At 32.3% G+C, this 27824-nt stretch overlaps 1 protein-coding gene across 1 annotated transcript; it reads right to left on the bottom strand.

The window, feature by feature from the left end:
- Positions 1-21367: 21367 nt before the first annotated feature.
- Positions 21368-23837, bottom strand: LOC105784605 (signal peptide peptidase 1-like). The gene is made up of 4 exons (XM_012610504.2): positions 23380-23837; positions 22825-22918; positions 21804-21919; positions 21368-21709 (listed from the first exon to the last, which is right to left on the bottom strand). The coding sequence occupies exons 2-4, from the start codon at positions 22862-22864 to the stop codon at positions 21515-21517; spliced, it is 351 nt and encodes a 116-aa protein (XP_012465958.1). The 5' UTR covers positions 22865-22918; positions 23380-23837; the 3' UTR covers positions 21368-21514.
- Between the last annotated feature and the right edge of the window lie 3987 nt (positions 23838-27824).

The following is a 27824-nucleotide window of genomic DNA, read 5'->3' as shown; positions in this document are numbered from 1 at the left end:
ATATTGGGTTGGGCTGATAAAAGATCCTTGAAATCGAACCCGACCATACCTTTCAGGACCCAAAACTTCAGTAATAATCCGGTTATCAATGTCTTCAAGATGAACAGAACTATCACTAGAAGCAATCGCTTCGTACTCCGTCTTTTTATCCTTTAGTTTTTCCTAATAAATAAATCACATAGTCAGGAACGCAATATATATTAAAAAAAAAAGAAATGCAATATAACAATAGTCGCATTACAAGCAATAAATTAAACCATTAGAAAATAAACACTATAAATAACTAAAACAAGTCAAATTGTATTAAGTAAACGTACCATAATTTCACCAGCTTCAGGAGTCATAGCAGATCCATCTTTCTTCTTATGTGTAATTTCAAAAAGTTGAAGGCGTCCAACTTTTTGACCGGACGACCGTTCCTACAATATAGTAGTAAAATATTATTTAATAGAAAGTTATACATATTTGAGAATATTAAAAAATTAAAAATACCTTTGCTTCAGCTACACATGCAAAACTTCTCGACCCGGCTATGTGAGTGAATTTTTGTTGCTGCCGGCTACTTTTTCCAACTCGTTCACAATCTTACATTATAAAATTTTTAGTACGTAAATAGTAAATACTATAAACCAAAATAATTACAATAGTTTGGAAGTACGTCGTACCTCGCCTTTCTTCGAATGCCAAAATCTAACCGCATCTTCCCATCGATACCTCAACATACCCGGCGGGACATTTTGCAATTTCTCATCGAGGGTTGTTTTTGTCTTATAATAATTTTTCTTCAAAGTACTTTTATTGTCTCTCCATCTTTTTCCCAATGCCTTTTTTACATAAGCATCCGAGACCTCTAAAGCAAACCTCGCCTACAATAAACACAAGTTATAAAGTAAATATAAATGAAACTATTTCCCAAGCATTACAGATGACATTAACATTTTGTTACCTTAATATTATCGAGGGCTTGGTTTTTGTTGCTATCGGGCATTTGACGCCATGACTCGTAGTTGATAGGCAACATATTCGCATTTCGTGCTAAAATGCCCATGTATCCTGCTAAAAGTCGAGCTTCTGATCCAACAGGCTGACCAAAACTATTTCTGCATACCTTGACACGCTCGACTGGATCTAACTCGTATAACTCTCTAAGAAGCGTACGTCCTCGACCTCTGCGCGTCCCACCATTTTCAGCTACAAATGGTATATTATAATATAAGAATTTGAAAAACAAATCAATTATAAGTCAACACGCATGTAAATTAAATGTAAAATTACTTTGAACTTCCATAGGATCCTCAGGTGTAATCGGAACATTCGAAGATCCAATTGCTGTCTGTTGTTCAGTATTATTTGTTTCTGTCGAGTTTGGATCATTTTGAACAATGCTTTCCCTTAGAATTTTTCTTCTAGGCATTTTATCTGCAATACACATAAAATGTAAGTAAACTTAATAACTAATTACAACAATAACAGCACACATAAAGTAGTTGAAATAAATAATAATACCAAGATTTAAATTATCATATTACATATAATTAAACAATCGTAAAATCTTACTACATCATTATTCGTAAATATCTTTATCCGTATCCTGACGAACCCATTGAAATTGTGCACTAGTACTAGGGATATTATCGTTTAAGTTTTGTTCTGGAAAGGGCAAAGTTTCTGATCTGTCGTCGATGTTATCTCTACTTCCACTGCCCATGTCAAATAAGTCTCTAGGGATGTTACGGAGTACAACGTACCAACCCTCATCAGTTGGAGCTTTTGAGTAAAAAACTTGTTTGACTTGAGATGAGAATACATACGGCTCATCTATCAGTTGTTGTCCTGTGTGAATCAATCGGTCAAAGTTCACCATTGTAAAACCAAATTGATCTTGCTTAATTCCACGAGTGTATTAACATCGCCCAATCACCTCGAAATAAGACAACTTTCCATTTGCCGTAGTAATCCAACTCAATTATGTCAGTAAGATGTCCGAAATATTCCACATTTCCCTCGACAGGATTATTGTCCCTAGCATTAGCATAACTTGTAATTGCAGAACTAACAACTATTCCACAATTTTGCGTTCTCCTCAACCTCTCGCGATATTTTGTATGAAATCTGAATCCGTTGATGAGGAACGCACTATATCTTTTAACCACTCGATTTGGACCTTGGGAGAGCCATTTAACTTCGTCGTTTACGTTCTTCCCACTCCAAACCTATTGAATAGAAAGTAAACTGAGTAATTAAAAATGTTATGAGAAAGCATTATTTTTAGATGTAAGCGGAAGCTCCAACTGCATACCATTTGGCTTAAACATTTATAAAAAGATTCTGTAAACAACTTATTGATATCTCGATGTTGTGTTCTTCGGGAGCGCAAACGAGATCTCAATATTTGTTTGTAAAAATGTTCACTTTGTTAGAAGATAAACAATTTTTAGTTTGATAAATATTTATAAAATTTGTATAACTTACTTCCGTAAAGGTTCCAATGATTCGTGGTGAAACAGAACATATCGATGTGCTTGTACCCACGATAAATGATCTAATTCTGCAATTTCAACTTTGCCGATTGGTTCTCCAAAACTTTGGAACAAATAAGTATCGGCTAAGTTATAGTCCGTGAGTCCAGCATTCCTATTTGGTCTATTCAACCTTGTTTCAACATCTTCCAAATATCTTGAGCAGAAGGTCATACATTCCTCTGCCAAGTAGCCTTCAAAGAATCGATCCTTCGGATATCGCTTGTTGCGGCAGTAAGACTTTAATTTGGATAGGAACCTAAACACAATATATAACATTATCAAAAGTTGTAACTAAAGGCATAGAGGTGAATGAAGGAAAATTTTAAAAATTTTAATTAACACCTTTCTATGGGATACATCCATCGATAGAAAACGGGTCCGCCAAGAATTGCTTTGTGCGGGAGATGGATTATCAAGTGAACCATAATGGTGAAGAAGGAAGGTGGGAAGATTTTTTCCATGTTGCATAAAGTCAAAGCTGCTCGATCCTGTACCTTCTGAAGTTCTTGAACATCCAAAACTTTGCCACAAATGGCTTTCATTATGTTGGATAGTTCAATGATACAAGACATCACCTTCTTGGACATACAACATCGTAGAGCAACTGGCAGTAAATCTTGCATCAAGATGTGATAGTCATGTGATTTTAGCGAATATAATCTTTGATCTTTAACACTAACACATCGAGATATATTTACTGCATACGCATCTGGAACCTTCATATCCTTCAGCACCATACAAAACAGATCTTTCTCCGTCTTCGACATTGAGAAAATAGAAGGCGGCAACCAATATTTCCCATTCGGAAGTGTATTGGGATGAAGATCAGGCCGAATTCACATCTGGACTAAATCAAGTCGACTCTCAAGATTGTCTTTTGATTTTCCGTCGACATTCAAAATTGTACCCACAATGTTCTCGCAGACATTTTTCTCAATGTGCATAACATCAAGATTGTGTCGTAAAAGGTGATGCTCCCAATAAGGCAACTCAAAAAAAATACTTCTTTTTTTCCACAAGTCCGCCTCATTAGGATCGTCCTCTTTGTCGGAGTTATCATCAGCTTCATCATTTGATATTCTGTTTCTTTGCGTGTTTGGTGGTTGGTTCATCTTCCCATAAATGAAATTCATATCTTCCAACATGAACAAGATTTCAGAGCCACTGGTCTAGGAATGAGCTTCTCTGAACTCTTCAGTGCAGTCAAATACAGAACTCTGAAATCTAAATCTATGATTTTCCGGTAACCACCGACGATGCCCCATGTAAGAGAACTTCTTCCCATTGTACAACCATTGCGAGCATGTTTGTGCAGCACAACAAGGACATGCATAACGACCTTTAGTACTCCAACCGGATAAATTGGCATAAGCGGGAAAGTCATTAATGGTCCACATCAAAGGTGCACGTAAATTAAAGTTCTCCTTTCTCAGCACATTGTATGTCTCGGCACCAGCCCATAATTGTTTTAACTCTTCAATAAGTGGCTATAAATAAATGTCGATATCATTCCCGGGCCCTTTCTCTCCAGGGATAATCATAGATAAGATAAGGGAAGATTGCTTCATGGAAATCCACGGAGGCAGATTGTAAGGAACAAGCACTACTGGCCAAGTACTGTAGGCAGTGCTCATGATCTTGAAAGGATTAAATCCATTAGATGCTAGCCCAAGCCTCACACTCCTAGGATCGCTTGCAAAGCTTGGAAATTTATTGTCAAATGCTTTCCAATCTAAAGAATCTGCCGGATGCCTTAGTAATCCATCATCGGTTCGTCCATCATGGTGCCACGTCATTGACTCTGCTGTCTTCGATGACATGAAAAGCTTTTGAAGCCTTGGTATCAACGGAAAATACCGTAAAATCTTAACTGGCTTCTTCCTCGACTATGCATCATTTTCATCGTCGTCTCCATCTTCTGTGTTTCTATTTATCCAACGGGATTGGCCGCATACATGACAGCACTGTTGGTTTTTCCAATCTCCCCAATACAACATGCAGTCATTTGGGCAACTATGGATTTTGTTATACCCAATGCCTAAATCTTTGATCATTTTCTTCATATCTTTGCATGATTGAGGGATTTTTGCAAACGAAAACATTTCTCTCAAAAACTCTAATAGCATTGTCAACGAGTTTCCGGTCCACCCTCCCAAACATTTTAACTAAAAAAGACGAACACAGAAGGACATTTTTGAAAATTTTGGTCCCTCATACAGTTCTTCGTTCATGTCATTAAGTAGAGCGTAGAACTTCGCCGTTTCTCCATTTGGCTCTTCATGAGGTACACTACTTCCCGGTTCGGTAAAAGCAGTTCCACCAATATTACAATCATCAGATGCCATAAAATCCCCTGGGAACGATTGCACACCATGATTGTGCATATTAAATGCATCCCACAACATACCTTCAATGTCATCCCCTCTATCAGACTGATGGTAAGTAGGACCAGGATAAGATACATCTATCGTTGAAGAGGAAGTACTATGCGGGCATTCTCCATGAAAAAGCCATTGGTTATAACCCCGAACAAACCCATCAACAATTAGATGCTCGTATACAACCTCACGATAATGCCAGTTTATGTTGACACACTTCTTACATGGGCAAAGAATCATGTTCTCTTGGCTTGCATATTGAAATGCAAAATTTAGAAAACTCTGCACCCCATTTCGATAATCGTTGCTAACCCTTGACAAATTCATCCAAGACCGGTCCATTTCTTAATTCTTGAAGTCTGACGTTGACAATAATTTGCACGGGTTAGTCAAAACGGCAGTTATAACTTAAGTTAGGAATGTAAGTTATGTACAAAGTTATGTATTAAACAATAATGTAAGTAAGGAAGGTTATGTATTATGTAAGTTATGTAAGTTATGTAAGTTATGTAATTTATGTAAGTTATGTAAGTTATGTAAGTTATTTAATTTATGTAAGTTATGTAAGATATGTAAGTTATGTAAGTTATTTAAGTTATGTAAGTTATGTAAGTTATTTAATTTATGTAAGTTATATAATTTATGTAAGTTATGTAATTTATATAAGTTATGCAAGTTTATATATAAGTTTATGTATTGTATGTTATTTAAGTTATGTATTATGTAAGTTTATATATAAGTTATGATATGATTGATAAATTTGAGTTATGTAAGTTATGCTATGATTGATAAATTTTGAAAAAATATAGATTTTAAAATATATATTAAAAATGTATATAAATATTTATAAGTTATGTAAGTTATATAATTTATGTAAGTTATGTAATTTATATAAGTTATGCAAGTTTATATATAAGTTTATGTATTGTATGTTATTTAAGTTATGTATTATGTAAGTTTATATATAAGTTATGATATGATTGATAAATTTGAGTTATGTAAGTTATGCTATGATTGATAAATTTTGAAAAAATATAGATTTTAAAAATATATATTAAAATGTATATAAATATTTATAAGTTATGTAAGTTATATAATTTATGTAAGTTATATAATTTAAAATTGTTTACTAATAAATTTGAAATATAGGTTATATATCCAAGTTACATTTATTCGATAAATTATAAAATTTATTATTAATAAAATTGTAATATAGGTTATATGTCCATATTAATATTTGTTATATATTAAAAATATTTTTGTCTTATAATATATGAGTAATATTTGTGTCCCAAATTGATTGCGTTTTTTGCACGAAAGGTTGCGTACATGGTTCAAATTCAAGTAAAGGAAAATATTTTCAGCAAAGAAAACCGAACCTGAACAAGTAGTACAATTTCAGATTTAAGCAAAGTCTAAATTCAGTATCCGTAGATGGTTGTTTTAGCAGCAAAAAAAATAAAATGTACCATCCACTACACCAAAACTGACTTTTAGCCGCGTTTTTAGCGGCGGTTGGATAAAAAACGCCACTAAAGATCTATCATTAGCGGCGCTACACGAAAAACGCTGCAGAAAATAAGCATTAGCGGCGTTTTTTGGTAAAGCGCCGCAAAAGACTTCAGCCCAACGACGCCGTTTTCTGAGCTGAGAAGGATTTAGTGGCGATTTTATGAAAGCGCCGCCAATTATCAATTTTTAGCGGCGTTTCTCGGTAAGCACCGCAAAAAGACTTCAGCCCCACGACATCGTTTTCTAAGCTTTCGGGGATTTAGTGGCGTTTTTTGGGATGCGCCGCAAACGTACTTCAGCCCAACGACGCCGTTTCTGAGCTTTCGGGGGATTTAGTGGCGTTTTCATGAAATCGCCGCTAATGCTCAGGTCTTTAGCGGCATTTTTGGGAAAGCGCCGTAAACGTACTTCAGCCCAACGACACCGTTTTCTGAGCTGAGAAGGATTTAGTGGCGTTTTTATGTATGCGCCGCTAATGCTCAGGGATTTAGCGGCGTTTTTTGTGAAAGCGCCACAACAATACTTCAGCCCAACGACGCCGTTTTCTGAGCTTTCGGGGATTTAGTGGCGTTTTTATTAAAGCGTCGTTAATACTCAGTGATTTAGCGGCGTTTTTGTGAAAGCGTCATAATAATACTTCAGCCCAACGACGCCGTTTTCTGAGCTGAGAAGGATTTAGTGGCGTTTTTATGTATGTGCCGCTAATGCTTAGGTCTTTAGCGGCGTTTTTGGGAAAGCGCCGCAAAAATACTTCAGCCCAACGACGCCATTTTTTTAGCTTTCGGGGATTTAGTGGCGTTTTTATGAAGCGCCACTAATACTCAAGGATTTAAAATAAATTAAAATATTTGTTAAAAATGGATAAATTAAAATGCTATTGATTTTTAATTTATGTACTAAATTATTTCAAATATAATTGTAAGAGATAAGATAGTATTAATTTTAAAATATTTAATTTAATTATCATTATAACTTAGGGTTTAATAAATATGGTTAGGGTATATATATGGTTAATTTAGGATTTAAGACCAGTTTAGGAGTTACAATTTTAAGTTTTATAGATTATGGAATTAGAGATTATGGATTAGGGATTCTGGTTTAAGGGTTAATGTGATTTAATGTTTATGGGTTAGGGGTTAGGGGTTAGGTTAGGGGTTAGATGTTAAGAGTTAGGGATTTAGGGTTTATAAACTCGGTGTTAGGTTAGAGTTTAGGGTTTAGATTAATTAGTGTGTTTTAAGTATATATTAAATAAGATTTAGGGGTTAGGGGTTAGAGGTCATGGGTTAAGGGTTTAGGGTTATGGGTTAAGGGTTAGGGGTTAGGGATTGGGCTATGGTTTAAGGTTTAGATTAATTAGTGTTTTTAATTTATATATTAAATAAAGTTTAGGGGTTAGGGGTTAGGGGTTATGGATTTGGAGTCGAGTTAGGGATTAAGATTTGGATTAATTAGTACTTTTTAATTAACATATTAAATAAGTTCTTTATATAATTGTAAAGGAGATAATAATAAATTGTAAAGATTATTAATTTAAAATTGATATGCAATATATAATAATTTGAATATAATAATTTAAAATTGTAAAATTGTAAAAATTGTCAAAATTACAAAAATAAAATGAAAATAAAAATAAATAAAAAACTAAAATTTTTATTTTTACCTAATTTTATAAATATTACTTAAAAAACTGAGATTGATAATTTTATCTAATTTTTTTAAATATTACCGAAATTAACAAAATTATTCATTAAAATTTGGCAAAACGGCGCCGTCTCAATAGAAAATTTAATGTAGTAGTGGCGTTTTTATTAAAAACGCCGCTATAAACTAGACATTAGCGGCATTTTATAACAAACGCCGCAAAATATTCTTAATATTGGAGACAAAACGGTGCAGTTTTTGGCTGAGATTCATACCATTTGATAAAAAACTGCGCCGTTTTATTATTTGCTTTTAGTGGCGCTTTAGAAAAACACCGCAAATTAATGTAACTATGTTTTAAGATTTACGCAAACGCTGCCGTTTTATCTATATTATTAGTGGCGATTGGGCTAAAACGCTAGGAGTTCGAGTTAATGAACTGCATTTGGCCTAATATTTAGTGGCGCTTATGTATAAACGCTGCAATTTATAGAAATTGTTTAGGAAAACGACTCCGTTTTCTTATTTAACTTTAGTGGCGCTTTTAGTAAACGCCACAAAAATGTTTTAATTTTTATGGAGATGATGTCGTTTTCTCTAAAACGCCATGAGTTTGAGTTATCTGATCGGGAACCGACAGCGTTTGATCATATTACTAGTGGCGCTGGTATATAAACGCCGCAAATTACAGAAATTGTTTAGGAAAACGGCTTCGTTTTCTTATTTACTTTTAGTGGCGCTTTTAGTAAACGCTGCAAAAATGTTTTAATTTTTATGGAGACGATGCCGTTTTCTCTAAAACGCCATGAGTTTGAGTTAACTGATCGGGAAACGACAGCGTTTGATCATATTACTAGTGGCGCTGGTATATAAACGCCGCAAATGGGTTAATTATTTTGATGAAAACGACGTCGTTTTTTTCCCATCCTTTTAACTTAAGCTAAAACCCGATTCTCCATCCCCAACCTCTCATTCTCCCAAACCCTTAAAATTTCCCTAATCCCTTACTGCATCACAACCTCTCATTCTCCCAAACCATCTGCTTCACTGCATCAACGCCTCGTCTGTGCGGTGCATAGAACTGCTCGGTAAGTTCAACTACTTCCTTCATCTTCTTCATGCGCGAATGTTTCTGGAATACCGAATTTGAACAAATATTTACTAATTGCGTACAGTAAAAAGGGTCTTTCGAATATATCTGGAATTTAGGGCTTTTAAGCATTTGGATTTTCTCATTTCAAATTGAATCATTTACTGTTGTTCTGTCGAAAATTGCAAAATTGTTCAAAACCTATTGAATGATATCTATTAATATTCGCTATGGCAAGGCTACTATACTACTATCAGAAAAAATCCAATACTGGCAAGGAACTGAACACTACACCACTGTTCAAAACTTGTAAGTTCAAATTTCTAAAGAGCAAAGTAATATTTTAGCACGAAATCTGAGATTCAATCTTTTTTTTATTTTTTTCTTTTATAATATATTTAAAATTTATATACATTTTTAATATATAATATATATAGTTTTAATTGCTACCATGTTGAATCATTTACTGCTGTTCTGTTGAAAATTGCAAAACTGTTCTAAACCTATTGAATGATATCTATTAATATTTGCTATGGTAGGGCTACTATACTACTATTAGAAAAAATCCAATAGTCTCAAGGAACTGAACACTACAGCATTGTTCAAAACTTGTAAGTTCAAACTTCTAAAGAGCAAAGTTATATTTTTGGTTGAAATATGAGATTCAATCTTCTTCTTTTTTTCATTTTTTTCTTTTATAATATACTTAAAATTTATATACATTTTTAATATATAATATATATAGTTTTAATATCTAGTTTAAAATGGATATAAATTTATATACATTTTTGATTCAATCTCTTTATTATATATAGTTTTCTTTTTCTTTATTTAGGAATAGAAACTATAAACCGATTCATAATCAAATTTAGACTTTGCTTAAATCATCAAATGTATTTATCTGTTCAAATTTCTTTCATGAAAATCAATTCTTTTACTTGGAAACAAATCTTGCGACTTTGAAAGGAATATGGACACGAAATTTCATTTCTCTAGCATGTTATGTATCTGTACCATTTTATGTTTCTTTATTTTCATTTTCATTTTCATTTTCTATGTTTTGTTTTCTGTTTTGCTATTTTCTATTGAATGAAGTGTTTATCAAGTGGAAACAAAAACCGAATGGTTCCCCCACTGCTCCAACTTGAGGAGGTTTTCCAGTTTAGATTAATTTGTATCAGCAGTTTTCTAAACATTGAGAAAAATATTATTTGTCAAAATCATCAATTAAAGTTTTTCTTTTGATGTGGTTCTGAGTTTTGTGATGAAAAAAGGATGTTAGAGAGGATTGGTTCAATTTGATGATTCTATCAATCAAGTAACAACATCATGAATCTCAACTTGTACAGTACTGTGTGCTGTAAAGGAAAATAAACATAATACATAGGCGACAATGATTTTGACACATTTTAGTTTTTATTTAACTTATTAATATTAAAAAAGTATATATTCATATATTTTATCATAACTTATTAATATTAAAAATTTATATATATGTTAATATTTTTACAATTTAATTTAACTTATTACTAATATATATATTGTTCGAATATAATTTTTAAAATTTATACCTTACGTTACTTAAATAAATATTTTTAAGTATATTTTAGATGTCTTACATTAATAAATAAAACATATTTTTACTAAATTTTACTCTTAATATATTACTTGAATATATTACTTAAATAAATTACTTAAATACATTACTTACTAAAATTTAGTTAAATTTTTACTTAAATATGTTACTCAGATACATTACTTACAAAAATTTGGTTAAATTTTTACTTAAATATGTTACTTAAATACATTACCGCTATGAATTTAAGTATATATTACATTACTTACGAAACTTGTTAAAATATATTATAGTTTTAAATCGGTTATAAATCGATATGTAATAGTGATATACTTACATCATACATATCTTACATAACCAAAATTTGTATATATATGTTAATATTTTTACAATTTAATTTAACTTATTACTAATATATATATTGTTCGAATATAATTTTTAAAATTTATATCTTACATTACTTAAATAAATATTTTAAGTATATTTTAGATGTCTTACATTAATAAATAAAACATATTTTTACTAAATTTTACTCTTAATATATTACTTGAATATATTACTTAAATAAATTACTTAAATACATTACTTACTAAAATTTCGTTAAATTTTTACTTAAATATATTACTCGAAACATTACTTACTAAAATTTGGTTAAATTTTTACTTAAATATGTTACTTAAATACATTACCGCTATAAATTTAAGTATATATTACATTACTTACGAACTTGTTAAAATATATTATAGTTTTAAATCGGTTATAAATCGATACGTAATAGTGATATACTTACATCATACATAACCTACATAACTTACATAATACAAAGCTTACATAACTAAAATAGCTTACACAACTTACATAACTTACATAACTTACATAACTTACGAAGTTATATAATACATAATAACTTACAACTTACATAACATACATTACTTTGATAACTTACATAAGTTACATAATACACAACTTACATAAGTTACATAATACATAACTTACATAAGTTACATAATACATAACTCATTTATACTTACCACTGAACAACTTGCCCTTGTAATTTCTGGTGACAATCAGACTTCAAGAAATAAGAAATGGACCGGTCTTGGATGAATTTGTCAAAGGTAAGCGACGGTTATCGAAATGGAGTACAGACTTTTCTAAATTTTGCATTTCAATATGCAAGCCAAGAGAACATGATTCTTTGCCCGTGTAAGAAGTGTGTCAACATAAACTGGCATTATCGTGAAGTTGTATACGAGCATCTAATTGTTGATGGGTTTGTTCGGGGTTATAAACAATGGTTATTTCATGGAGAATGCAAGCCTAGTACCTCCTCTTCGAGGATGGATGTATCTTATGATAGTACTGCTTACCATCGGTCCGTTAGAGGGGATGACATGGAAGGGATGTTGCGGGAAGCATTTAATATTCACAATCATGGTTTGGAGTCGTTCCCAGCTGACTTTGTGGCATCTGATGATTGTAATCTCGGTGGAAATTCTTTTACCGAACCAGAAAGAAGTGTACATCATGAAGAGCCGAATGGAGAAGCGGCGAAGTTTTACGCGCTACTTACTGACATGAACGAAGATCTGTATGAGGGATCAAAATTCTCAAAATTGTCTTTCTTTATTTGTCTTTTTCAGCTAAAATGTTTGGGAGGGTGGACAGGGAATTCTTTGACCATGCTGTTACAGTTTTTGAGAGAGATGTTTCCGTTTGCAAAAATCCCTCAATCATGCAAAGATATGAAGAAAATGATAAAAGATTTAGGTCTTGGGTAGACCAAAATCTATAGTTGCCCGAATGACTGCATGTTGTATTGGGGCGATCGGAGAAACCAACAGTGCTGTCACATATGCACCAATCACGTTGGATAAATAGAAACATAGAAGATGGGAACGACGATGAAAATGATGCACAGCCAAGAAAGAAGCCGGTCAAGATTTTACGGTATTTTTCGCTGATACCAAGGCTTCAAAGGCTTTTCATGTCGTTGAAGATAGTGGAGTTTACGACGTGGCACCATGATGGACAAACCGATGATGGGAAGATGAGGCATCCGGCAGATTCTTTAGCTTGGAAATCATTTGAAAATAAATTTCCAAGCTTTTCAAGCGATCCTAGGAGTGTAAGGCTTGGCTTAGCATCTGATGGATTTAATCCGTACAAGATCATGAGTCTGCGACAAGATTTGCCAGCGATGAGTGCTTGTTCCATACAATCGCCTCCGTGGATTTGCATGAAGCAATCTTCCTTATCTTATCTATGATTATCCACGAGAGAAAGGGCCCGGAATGATATCGACATTTATTTACAGCCACTTATTAAAGAGTTACAACAATTGTGGGCTGGTGTCGAGACATACGATGTGCTGAGAAAGGAGAACTTTAATTTACGTGCAGCTTTGATGTGGACCATTAATGACTTTCTCGCTTATGCCAATTTATCCGGTTGGAGTACCAAGGGTCGTTATGCGTGTCCTTGTTGTGCTGCACAAACATGTTCGTAATGGTTGTACAATGGGAAGAAGTTCTCTTACATGGGGCATCATTGGTGGTTACCGGAAAATCATAGATTTAGATTTGAGTTCAGATTTGATGATCTTCAAGAGTTCAGAGAAGCTCCTTCGCAGACCAGTGGCTCTGAAATCTTGTTCATGTTGGAAGATATGAATTTCATTTATGGGAAGATGAACCAACCGCCAAACACGCAAAGAAATAGAAGATCAAATGATGAAGCTGATGATGACTCTGATGAAGAGGACGATCCTAATGAGGCGGACTTGTGGAAAAAAAGAAGTATTTTTTTTAGTTGCCTTATTGGGAGCATCATCTTTTACGACACAATCTTGATGTTATGCACATTGAGAAAAATGTCTGCGAGAACATTGTGGGTACAATTTTGAATGTCGACGAAAAATCAAAAGACAATTTTCAGATGTTGAAACAAGGTTAAATAGACCAAATAGGAATCCTGGACTCACGGACCATAACTTTGCCGATACTTATTTGTTCCAAAGTTTTGGAGAACCAATCGGAAAAGTTGAAATTGCAGGATTAGATCATTTATCGTGGGTACAAGCACATCGATATGTTCTGTTTCACCACGAATCATTGGAACCTTTACAGAAGTAAGTTCTACAAATTTTGATAAATATTTATCAAACTAGTAACTGTTTATCTTCTAACAAAGATGGTGAACTTTGACCGATTGATTCACATAGGACAACAACCGATAGATGAGCCGTATGTATTCTCATATCAAGTTAAACAAGTTTTTTACTCAAAAGATCCAACTGATAACATCGTTGGTACGTTGTACTCCGTAACATCCCTAGAGACTTGTTTGACATGGGCAGTGGGAGTAGAGATAACATCGACGACAGATCAGTAACTTTGCCCTTTCCAGAACAAAACTTAAACCATAATATCCCTAGTACTAGTGCACAATTTCAATGGGTTCGTCAGGATACCGATGAAGATATTTACGAATAATGATGTAGTAAGATTTTACGATTGTTTAATTATATGTAATATCATAATTTAAATCTTGGTCTTATTATATATTTCAACTGTTTTATATGTGCTGTTATTGTTGTAATTAGTTATCCCGTTGTCAACTATTTTATGTGTATTGTAGATAAAATGCCTAGAAGAAAAATTCTAAGGGGAAACATTGTTCAAAATGATCCAAACTCGACAGAAACAAATAGTACTGAACAACAGACAACAGTTGGATCTTCTAATGTTCCGGTTACAGCTGAGGATCCTACAGAAGTTCAAAGTAATTTTACATTTAATTTACATGTGTGTTTCTGTTATAGTTTATTTATTTTTCAAATTCTTATATTATAATATACCATTTGTAGCTGAAAATGGTGGGACGCGCAGAGGTCGAGGACGTACGCTACTCAGAGAGTTATATGAGTTAGATCCAGTCGAACGTGTCAAAGTTGGACGAAACAGTTTTGGTCAGCCTGTTGGATCAGAAGCTCGACTTTTAGCAGGATACATGGGCATTTTAGCACGAAATCCGAATATGTTACCTATCAACTACGAGTCATGGCCTCAAATGCCCGATAGCAACAAAAACCAAGCCCTCAATAATATTAAGGTAACAAAATGTTAATGTCATCTGTAATGCTTGGAAAATAGTTTCATTTATATTTACTTTATTAACTTGTGTTTTTTGTTTTTTGTAGGCGAGGTTTGCTTTAGAGGTCTCGGATGCTTATGTAAAGAAGGCATTGGGAAAAAGATGGAGAGACAACAAAAGTACTTTAAAGAAAAATTATTATAAGACAAAAACAACCCTCGATGAGAAATTGCAAAATGTCCCGCCGAGTATGTTGAGGTACCAATGGGAAGATGCGGTTAGATTTTGGCATTCGAAGAAAGGCGAGGTATGACGTACTTCCAAACTATTGTAATTATTTTGGTTTATAGTATTTTCTATTTACGTACTAAAAAATTTAATAACGTATGATCGTGAACAAGTTGGAAAAAGCAGCAGGCAGAAACAAAAATTCACCCGCACAGCCGGGTCGAGAAGTTTTGCATGTGTAGCTGAGGCTGAGGTATTTTTACTTTTTTTAATATTGTCGAATATGTATAACTTTCTATTAAATAATATTTATACTACTATATTGTAGGAACTGTCGTCCGGTCAAAAAGTTGGACGCCTTAAACTTTTTGAAATTACACATAGGAAGAAAGATGGATCTCCCATGACTCCTGAAGCTGGTGAAATAATGGTACGTTTACTTAATACGATTTGACTTATTTTAGTTATTTATAGTGTTTATTTTCTAATGGTTTAATTCATTGCTTGTAATGCGACTATTGTTATGTTGCATATGTTTTTCAATGTATAATATTGCGTTCCTAACTATGTGATATATTTATTAGGAAAAACTAAAGGATAAAAAGGCGGAGTACGAAGCGATTGCTTCTAGTTATAGTTCTGTTCATCTTGAAGACATTGATAACCGGATTATTACTGAAGTTTTGGGTCCTGAAAGGTATAGTCGGGTTCGATTTCAAGGATCTTTTGTTAGCCCAACCCAATATTTTGGATCCAGCTCCCACCAATACATGGCTTCGGGGAGTCAGGCTCAAGTTGAAGTTCAGAGGTTAAAAGACTAGATGGCTCAGATGCAAGCGACCACAGTTGAGGTTCAAAGGAAATATGAAGAACTCCAGCTACAACTTAAAGCAAAGGCGTAGTGAGGAAGCGGTACGCAGCGAAGGAAGCAGAGGTGCCATGAGAGAAGCGAGCGAGCAAAAAGTACTGACGAACTCCAATGACTTCTTGATTATAATAAAGATGTTTAAGTCGCAACTTCTGCCTTCATAGTGTATGACATAAATATTTTTATCATTTTAACATTTAACATTTTTTGCAAAAATAATATGAATTCACTTTTATTTATTGATATTAATATTATTTTATTAATTTAATTTGAAATATTATATAAATTTATTGCTATTGGTTGGTTTAGTTCTGGTTGCTTTTGATTTGTTGTTACAGGACGGCCGAAAAAATGGAAAATTTAATATAACAAAAATACCAAAAATAGTGGCATTTTTGTACAAAAGCGCCGCTAAAGAACATGTTCTTTAGCGGCGCTTAAAAAACGCTAAAGACCATGTTCTTTAGCGGTAGCATAAAAAAAAAACGCTAAAGACCATGTTCTTTAGCGGTAAAAACGCCGCTAAAGACAATGTTCTTTAGCGGTAAAAAAAACGCCGCTAAAGAAAATGTTCTTTAGAGGTTCTTAGAAAAAAACGCCGCTAAAGAACATGTTCTTTAGCGGCGCTTAGAAAAAACGCCGCTAAAGAACATGTTCTTTAGTGGCGCTTAGAAAAAAACGCCGCTAAAGAACATGTTCTTTAGCGGCGTTTTTGTTTGTAAACGCTGCAAACGTTTGCGACGTTTTCGTTAGCGGCCTCTTTTACGGCGCTTGTGGAAGCGCCGCAAATACCTTTAGTGGCGTTAAAAGGCGCCGCTAAAGGCCTAAAAAAATGTCGCTAAAAACATGTTTTGGTGTAGTGATCTTAGCAGCAAAAACAGATGAGAAGGTACAATCTAATTAGCTGCAAAAGCCAATTAAAATCCTTTATATCCTAAATCCAAAACCATTTAAATTACAAAACCTAAATAATGTTTTCTAAACTTATGCATTATTTAATCATTTGAAATATATAATTACAACGAACCGAAATCAAATCTGAACCTGAAACAAATTTACATGAACTAAAAACTTTAAATCAATTCAGTTCACAATTGCAATTATATTTGATTTCAATTTGGATCTTTACAAACCATGGGAATCTCAGATAATAGTTGCAATTATATTCCATAATGTAAATTAATTCAAACACTTAGTAGAAAGATTGAGCAAAAACATCTTCAAGACCGAACAATAACTGAAATAAATACAATAAGCGACAACATTAACCACAACGCAAAGAAAAAAAGAACTGAATTGATTTTAATCCCTAACATTAATCAGCAACATTAAGCGAACTTCCAAAAAAAAAGAACTTGCACCACATTAACCAAATACCAAATTATAACGGTCCCAAATACAAATATACCAATTATAAAAAGCAGTCAAAATCACATGTCAATTTATAAAACGAAAAAACAAATAAAATAAAGGATCAACTTACCTTCTGGTTATCTACCCTTTCTATGTATTGCTTCAAACCAGTGAGAGGTACCAAATTTGCAGACTAGATTGCCAAAACTAAAATGCTGCAACCAAAGGAAAGAAAAAATTAACTAAGGAAAAACTAAACTTGTTCAACTTCATAACTAAAACAAATTTACATGAACTTAAGTGAAAAATCAACTATCAAATTATCTAAATCAAAATATTATAATAGCGTATTTTATATATAAAATTTTCTTAAATTTTATACTGATTAAACCTAAATAGAAAGACTTCACAAACGTCCTGACTCCTTTAAACAAAAACAATTACAAATACAAAACAAGGTTTACAATATGCTGCAAAATCGTTTTTAATTAATCAATAACTTTAACCACAAACAAATTAATATATATATACATACAAAAATTACTTAGGTATTCGAAAGCATACCATTCCTCTGTCAAAATGTAAGACAGTTACTGCTTAAAACCCTAAACAAAATAAATCCGTAAAGCTAGATTTAAGAGATCCGAATTTCATACCTAAACGAAGACGAAGAGAAAGTAAATTGGGCCGGATGTGATTCCATCGTACTAAAAAAATGACACTATTTTATGTGTTCAGCAACCCTAAATCCATGGACGAAATGGATTGTTAACGATATTAAACCCTAAACACAAAAAAAGAGGGAAATCAAACCGGTTCGTGCTTACCCCAAAAACTATTCCACTGTTCGTCTTCCTCTAAATGCTGTGAAGAATTGAACCCACTATACCGACGAAATGAAGAACCAGATAGACTAAATGACTCCGTCAATGTCTCGAATTAGGGGAGTGGAGGAGATTTCGAAAGGAAATTAGGGATTTGGAAGGGAAAGGGGAAAGAAGCTGAGTTTAGGGGCTGGGTACGAGTTTTAGGGTTCGAAAAGGGAAAAATATGTGACGCCAAGCAGAACGACGACGTTCTGAATAACAGAACTATTCCTCAACCGAAACGGCGACGTTCTGAACATTTTGTAATACACATTTGTGGCGTTTTCATACTAAACGCCGCTAAAGCTTATAGTTGTGGTGTTTTAAATACAAACGCCACTAACGAGTTCAAATTATTTAAGAAAACGATGCCGTTTTCGTTCACAAAAACATATATGGATTTGCGGCGTTTCTATAAAAACGCCACTACTGTATACCTTCTGTGGCGTTTTTCATACAAACGCCACTAAAATTCAAATTCATGTAACGAAACGGTGACGTTCTGAACATTTTGTAATGCACATTTGTGGCGTTTCCATACCAAACGCCGCTAAAGATCACAGTTTGCGGCGTTTTAAATAAAAACGCCAGTAAGGAGTTCAAATCATTTAAGAAAATGACACCGTTTTCGTACATACAAACATTTATGGATTTGCGGCGTTTCAATATAAAACGCCACTATAGCATACCTTCAGTGGCGTTTTTATGAAAAACGCCATTAAAATTCAAATTCCTTTAGCCAAACGGCGCCATTTTACGTAATTTTAAACACATTTTTGCGTCGTTTCTGGCCAAAATGCCACTGGCGTAAATAATTTCCAAATATTTAATAATTTAAAAAATTAAAATATCATACAACAATATGACAATATTATTTTTAATTCTATTAAATGGGAAATTTGATTTTTAGTGATGGTTTTTTATTAAAATTTAAGGTAGGAACTTAATCCGTAGATAGTGTTTGTATTTTTCTAAAACATCAATTTAAAAATTAAATTCGGTGAAGTCAAGTTGTAATTTTCAAAAATACTAAATAACCTAGACCCTAAACCACAACCCCTATCCTTTAAACCCTAAACTATAAACTCTATTCCTTAAACCTTAAACCCTAAATCAGTTTAGGGTACCCTAAACCCTAAACCCTTAACCCTTAATCCTAAATTGACCTAGACCCTCTTATCCCTTCAACCCTAAATCGTAAACCTATAAATCATAAACCATGACCCTTAACCCCTTAACACCTACACCCTAAGCCCCAACCTCAAATGATAAACCACAAACCATAATACATAACCCTTAACCATATCCCCTAAACCTTCAATCATAAAACATTAACTATAAACCCCTAACCCCTAACCTTTAACCCTAAACACTTAAACCTTAGACCCCAACCATTGCACCATAATCCCTAAACCCTTAACTTAGCCATATTCCTTAAACCCTGAATCATAGAACATATAAACCTTAAATCCAAAACCCTAAATTATAAAACATATATAAACTATAAACCTTAAATCTTAAACCTCAACCCTTAAACAATAAACAATAAACTGTAAGGCCTAAATCCATAATCCCTAAACCGCCAATGCATTAAAAGCTCAAAAAAAAAAATATTGTTTTGCTTAACAATTTGCGGCGCTTCCCCAAAACACGCCACTAACGTCTCTAAACCTCCACCACAAAACGACGCCGTTTGCTTAAATCTTTTTGCGGCGCTTACAACAAAGTGCCGCTAATGCTTAACTTATGCGGCATTTTTAAAAGTTGCGCCGCTAATGTACCTAAACCTATACAACAAAATGACATCGTTTTAATTAAAATTATTGAACATTGCGGCGTTTGCAGCTAAGCGCCACTAATATCTCTAAAATCTGAAAAAAAACCGTTGTCGTTTGGCTAAAACTATTACCGCTAATGCTTGACATTTGCGGCGTTTTTAGCAAACCGCCACTAATGTTCCTAAGCACAACAGAAAACGACGGCATATGCTTAAAACTTATTGCGGCGCTTAATTAGAACCGCCGCTAATGATTTACTTCAGCGACGATTTCTTTAAAGCGCCACCATAATGTATAAAACTCATCACGAAAACGATGTCGTTCGCTAAAATCTTTTGTGGTGTTCCAGTAAAGCGCCGCTACTATTGTCCCTAAGACGGCGTATGCTTGAAACATTTTCCAGCGCTTCCGTTTTTGCGTCTCCAATGATTGGCTTCAGCGGCACTTCATTTAAAACGCCACTATTTCTGTCTAAAATTTAACAAGAAAACGGCGTCGTTCAGTGAAAAACTTTATGGCGCTTTTATGAACGCGCCGCGAATACATGATCTTTTGCGGCGTTTACTTATAAACGCCACTAATGTCATCAAACGTAAATCAATACGGCATCGTCTGTTAATCACTTTTGCGGCGCTTTTGTAGCAAGCGCTGCTAATGTTTCTCTTTTGCGGCGTTTTCTTTAAAGCGCCACTAATGTCTTTGAATCTGACCATGAAAACGGTACCATTTCCCTAACTCATTTGCGGCACTTTTGGGTAATCGCCGCTGTTGCTTGTAATTTCTGGCGTTTTTTAACACTCGCCGCTATTGCTCAGTTTTTTGTGGCGTTTTGCTTTAAAACGCCGCTAAATGCGCCGTTAAAGGCCTCTTTTGGTGTAGTGTTTGCGGCGCATTGAGAAGCGCCGAAAAAAACGCCGCTAAAGAACACGTCGCTAACTTTAGCGGCGCTTTACCCACAAACGCCGCTAAAGGTCTTAGTCTTTAGCGACGCTTTACCCAAAAACGCCGCTAAAGACCAAGACCTTTAGCGGCGCTTTTCCCAAAAACGCCGCTATAGACCATAACCTTTAGCGGCGCTTTTTCCGAAAACGCCGCTAAAGACCATGACCTTTAGCGATGCTTTTTCCACAAACGCTGCTAAAGATCATGAAGCTTTAGCGGCGCTTTTATCACAAACGCCGCTAAAGGACAAACCTTTAGCGGCGCTTCTCACAAAAACGCCGCTAAAAATATAACCTTTAAAAAAATTATTTTAATCAAATAATATTTATTTTTATGATAAATATTATATTATGTTTTATTTTTTAAATTTGAACTTTAAATATACTTTTTAAAGATAAATAAAAAATATTATTTAAATTAAATTTTCTATGAAAATTTTAACTTTAAAACTAAATATAAAAATTAATGAATTTAATTTTAGAATTTAAAATAATAAATTAATAACACAATTAAAATTCAAAAGTTAGAACTCAAGTTGTCATAAATATTAAAGTAAAAATAAAAATTTAGAATCAAAACTAAAATAAATAATACATATGAAAAATTAAAACACAGACAGTAATGAAAAATTAAACACCACACATAAAAATTTATCAAACTAGTTAAGAAATACATGGTGCAACCATGCAGTATAAATACAATAGAATCATAGGGTAATTTTCCATAAATATCTTCAGAGTACCAAGAACAATTTTAACCAAGTCTTTCGATAAGAACTTGAACAACAAGAAAAGTGATAACAACATTGCACTCCCAACAAATGGAAAACGCATAGCATGCTCCTTAGACATTGTCTCCTGTATGACAGACAAATTGTCAGCCAATTTTAATCTATAGAACTGAATGACAAACAAGAAGGCGAAGAGTTAATTTAAATGCTATCATACTCACTGATGGGGGAGTTGGCTTGATAGAACGATAGCAGCCCACATATACTGCAAGGCATGCAGTCAAAATAACATTCAAATTAGGATCTACCTTCACGACAAGTGGTCCCAATGTCAACCCTGCATTTAGCAAATCAAGGATGCTACATTAGAAAGAGTCCAGCTTCTTAAGCGCACATGTGGTACCTGAGAGATCTCACATCTAACAGTGACTCATAATAAGAGTTTCCTTAGTTCCACATATTCTCTAAAAAAATCAGCCATATGCCAAGTATGTATTCATTCACAAGTATATTAAGCAAGATTCATGAGGTCTAAAATTAATATATTTAAAGATACGTAACAATGCATCTGAACTGAGAAAGGTGGGGATATGCAACGCAAAGTGCATTCACTGATTGCTGCTTTTGCCTATTAGTTTTTGGTTCATAAAAAGTTGCTAAAAGGAAATGAAAGTGTAAAGAAAAAAAATCCTATTTGATTAAAAAAAGCAGATGATAAAATGTAACACAAGTTATAACATGATTGTTTCATTATAAAATCAAACACAACTATTTTGTTTACTAATTATTAAAAACAAACAGATTTTGTGTCCAAGGCAGCAATCAAACAGAACATAAGATTTCAGTTCTTTTTAAAGTTTTTCTTTTCCTTTTTTCAAAACTGCAAAGATTTGGGTGAAATGAAATGTAATCCCTTTAAATTCTCCACATATAATGCATAACTTTATAAATAAACCAACTATCATTCATGCCAAATAACAAAGCTACCCCGTCCTACCCTTACACATTCCCAAATTTCACCCTCAAATCATTCTTTCCTATCAGCTCTCATATTTTCTTTGCAACTAGAACCAGAAGATACATTAACTAACTAAATCCTCCCAGCTAGTACAAAACTAAATTAAACAACTGAATAAACTGAGCAGAAATTATCCTAAAAAGACAAGAATTCTTTCAAATGCAAACCCAAAATGTAAATAATAAACTAAAATTAATCAAGAGTACATCAAAAAAAAGGCAAACCTGCTAAAGCCAAATTGACGAGTCTTTCAGTGTTCTTCATCGTCGTCGTTTATTTTTAAATATAACAGCAACGAAGAATCGACCTTCTTTCTACCTACAACAAGAAGGAAAAAATTATAATAAAATCAATTAGTAATTATTATTTTGCAGTACTACTAGGTAATTATATTCTTACAAAAGTAGCTAATTCATTATTTATGATTTCTGCTTCACTGATTGATAATTTTTTTTTTAGTTTGTTATGAATCAATCATGGCTTGGTTGGTTGCTTTTTTGTTTAAATTTTGATTAATTGAATCTGTTTCTGTGAGTGAGTCTACAAAGATTCAAACTGGTGATTGAAGCTGGGTTGGTAAAATGGTGTTCAATCTGGCTGTTTTTGTTTTTAAATTTGTGTTATGATTTATTTTTGGCAACAATAGATATGGTGAGATCTGGCTGTGCTGCGGCAGATAATAGAAGAATGACGCAAGAAAATCTAAATCATAAAGAAAAGAAAGCAAAATTGGAAGCAAAACAGAGAAGAAGAATGAGAGAAGAATATGAAAAGCTTACAGTGACAGAACAACCCAAAAAACAGATAAAGGCAGCCAAGTCGAACACAAAGAATACAATAATAATGGAAGAAGGAGACGCAAATATATCTTCTGCTTCAAAACATGGAAAGGTTTTGTTCAAATCTCTTTTCATGCTTCTTATTGGTGGGTTTAGACTTTAGAATTGATGTGCATCTCCATGACTTAAACTGCAGGTTGATGATGAGTGCGTAGAAAGTTTTATGGAGCAACTTAAAGCCAAAGTGAAGAGTAAAGTAGATTATTTAGACTTCCAAATCTTAGAAGAGGATTTAGGGAAGGATTTGAGAATGGTTGGGAGATTTAGTGTTCCGCTACGCCTGGCTCTTATTGCAAACAGAATCAAAGATGGGTTTGGCTTCACTTGGGAAGGAACACAGAGTTGAATAACCTTCTGGGTTTCTTTCTTGGATGTGGAAAATTAGGGATTTTAGGGGGGAAAGTTGGGGATTTGGGGGGGGAGGGAATTTTAAAAAATGGCACTATTTTTTTAAAAGTAAATTTTATTTTGTGGCGTTTTTTATAAAAACGCCGCTATTGCTTATCTATTGTAAAAACGCCGCAAAAAATTATTTTATTTGGAATAAAACGACACTGTTTTGCTATATAAAATGGCGCTATTTTTAAAATAAAATTATTTTTTGTGGCGTTTTTTAAAAAACGCCGCTATTGCTTACCTTTTATGAAAAACGCCGCAAAAAATTATTTCATTTGGAATAAAACGACACTGTTTTACTATGCTAAAAATCTTTTATTTTGTCTGTTAAAAATTATTAGTTAAGTGATTTTATAAAACAATTATTATTTTTTATAAATTAAATTTTATAAAAAAATCAAGTACTCTCAAAATAAATATCGTATATTTTAATAAGAAAAAATGATTAAATGACTATAATTAATTATTAAGTTAGAATTATTCAATGTAAGCAATTAATCTCTCACATATCAAGTTTCTATTAAAGATTGAGACGTTAATCATGATTTTATATTATTCATTTCGATCTAATCTCCATTTTATTAGAGATATTTCTTCCTAACTAAAATATAATTATTTTGCTAGATGTTCGATGTGGAATGATTTTAGTTTTTGTATTTTATTTTTATTTGCTATAATTTGGTCCTATATATCCAAAATAGATAGTTACTTATCTGTATCAATTTGTTACATTTTTTATTAATTTTTTAAATCTAATATTTAAATATATCAAATGGTTTAGATTAAATATTTTTAGTCATAAACACCGCTAATGTTACCTTTTCCAAATTTACGTAAGAAACGCCACTAATAAATTAAATTCTTGTAATGAAACGACACCGTTTTGAAAAATTCTAATACATATTAGCGGCGTATTTTATAATTTTTTATATTCAATTATTGTATATAGCATATCAATTTTAAATTAATAATCTTTACAATTTATTATTATCTCTTTTACAATTATATAAGAACTTAATTAGTATATAAATTTAAAAATACTAATTAATCTAAACCTTAAACCCTAACCCGACCCCGAATCTCTAAACCTTAAATCACTAACTCTTAACCCCAAACCCCAAATTCCTAACCACTAACCCTTAAACCTTATTTAATATATATATATATTAAAAAACACTAATTAATCTAAATCCTAAATCATAAACCCTAACTCGACCCTAAATCTTTAAACCCTAAACCCTAACCTGACCCCGAATCCCTAATCCCTAAACATTATTTAATATATAAATTAAAACACACTAATTAATCTAAACCATAACCTGACACTGAATCCATAAACCCTAAATCCCTAACTGATCTTAACCTCTAACCCCTAACCCCTAACCCGTAAACCTTAAATCACAACCCTTAAATCAGAATCCCTAATCCCATAAACATTCGGCTCTAGACTCGAGACCCAGCTAACACTTTTTGTTATCAAGAAAAAACAAGCAGCTTTTTCTTTTCGGGAGCAAATCGTCTAACTAACCCCACCGACTCTACTAGCTAAATTGAATCCCAACTTCACTTAATTATTTTCTAAAATTCAATATTTAATAAATTTTATTCGAATTTCAATATTTATAATATTTTCCTATAACCCTTTCTCAACCTAAAAACCTAGCTAGTATTAATTTCTAGTGGGTATTAGACCAAGTAACAACCTCATTTGTCCCCTTTCATTCATTTTCGTTCTTACTCTTGAGTAGATACTATTAGGTCATTGTTGTGTTCATGTTTGATTAACTAAATATAAAATTATTTTTGGTAATAAAATTATCAATATATAATATTATTTATCACGATATTTGGTGTTTTATATTACTTTTTTGATTTATTTAATCGAACTATCAAAATTTATTATTCTTATAAAATTTATTCTATTTTTATTCTTTACAACACAACAATTTAAGTTTTATGATATTTTATTTTACTCACAATTTAATATATTTTTCTAGTAAAGTAGTTTAAATAAACTGTGATTGAAAAATAATAATAAATAGTTAGGAGTTAGGACGACTTCTCTTTAATAAAAACATTTTGTATTAAACAATATTATTTGTTATCATTTAAATGTAAATTTGACCAATATATAATAAATACAACGAAATATCAATTTTTTCAACTTATAAAAAATATATATAATTGAAACATTACTTGAGAATATATCAAAGAATGAGATAATACGATATTATTATTATTAGCGGCGCTTTTTAAAAAACGCCGCTAAAGGCCCGAGCATTAGTGGCGCTTTTTCAAAAAAGCCGCTAAAGGCCCGAGCATTAGTGGCGCTTTTTCAAAAATGTCGCTAAAGGACCGAGCATTAGCGGCGCTTTTTCAAAAACGTTGCTAAATGCCCCAAAAACTCAGAAAGCCCTATTGTTGGGCTTAGGCTTTTTGCGGCGCTTTTAAAAAAATGCCGCTAATGCTTATTTTTAGCGGCGTTTTCCAAAAAGCGACGCTAATTCTCGACCTTTAGCGGCGTTTTTATAGAAGCGCCGCTAATGCTTGATTTTTTAGTGGCGTTTTTTTGTCCAAACGCCGCTAAAAGCCTGTTTTGGTGTAGTGAAAAAATCAGTTGATATATGATGCCAAGCAGAATGTGCCATGTGGCACATAAGCTAATCAAAATATGCCACATGGCATTAGGTGTATTAAAATTAAAAATTTAAATTTAAATTCAAAATTAGGAAAAAGAATATTAAGAAATAAATATTTTAAAAATACTTTTGACTTTGACAAATCATTGATTAATCTTGATTGATCGTTGTCAAGTGTTTCTTTTAAATTTTCAATATTTAAAAAAATCACAAAATTTTTAAAAATATAACTTATTTTTTCAATTTTTTAAAAGTTATTAAAATTTTTCTAATATATATATATATATATATATATATATATATATATATATTTTATAGTTTTTAAAAGTTAAACTTTTTCAAATTTTCAATTTCTATATTTTGTATTTCTTTAGTTAAACTTTTTCTATTTTTGAATTTTTATTAATTGTTTTGAATTTTTAGAATTTATAAATTTTGAAATAAATACAAATTTATTACTAATTTTATAGAATATATATTTTGAAAATTTTAAGTTTATAAAATGTATATATTTTTAATTTATATATATTATTAGGAATTTTTAAAATTTATATTTATATATTTTATAAAATTTTATTTTTAAATAAACTTGTTGTTTTTTTTAATTTTTTTAATTATTATATATGTTACTTTTAACTTTTTAATCAATATAATATGGATAATATTAAAAATAAAATAAAATTGAAGTGGCACATTCTAATAGGACCACGTGTTGGTCTTTATTTATTTTTTAATGCCGCAAGTCAATTCGAATAATGGAGAATAGTTTAAGTACTAAAATGAGAAAAAAAAAAGTTAAATACCAAAATAGGAGAATAAGTATAGTTTAAGGGTCAAAATGGACATTAGAACTTTTAATTTCTTTGGCATCGACTCTATCCGCAAAGACTAGTTTTTATTCAAGCAATTCCTAGATTTAAAAATTTTTTTGGTTGGAATATTTTATTTGTTGAAAATCTATTTTATTGTTTAAAATAAATTAAATCTTTTTTGTTTAAATAATAATACAAATTCACTAACGATTATCATAAACTTATTCCATATCCGAAACGGTTCATAGTAATATTATTTTAAGAGAATGCTTCAAAGTTAAACACAAAACTTGTGATTCTAGCTCTATATCGAGTCCGTCTTCATACTCAGACATTACTTATATTTAAGAGGACATGTTTAACAAATAAAACAATTCAAGAGAGAATTTAAAACATTCAAATACGGATCCGAATATCATAGAGTTTAAACTTTTGATTAGGCGAAAACCTATTTGCTACATTCTTGCTTAAACCGTTCATCAGGACGGCATGAAGAAAGAGTTCATTGAACTACAACTTCCACTATTCAATACATAAA

Source organism: Gossypium raimondii, chromosome 13 (assembly GCF_025698545.1).
Source record: "Gossypium raimondii isolate GPD5lz chromosome 13, ASM2569854v1, whole genome shotgun sequence".
Taxonomy (NCBI): domain Eukaryota; kingdom Viridiplantae; phylum Streptophyta; class Magnoliopsida; order Malvales; family Malvaceae; genus Gossypium; species Gossypium raimondii.
Note: the sequence above shows the minus strand (reverse complement) of the source record. Positions and strands in the feature narration are given on the sequence as shown.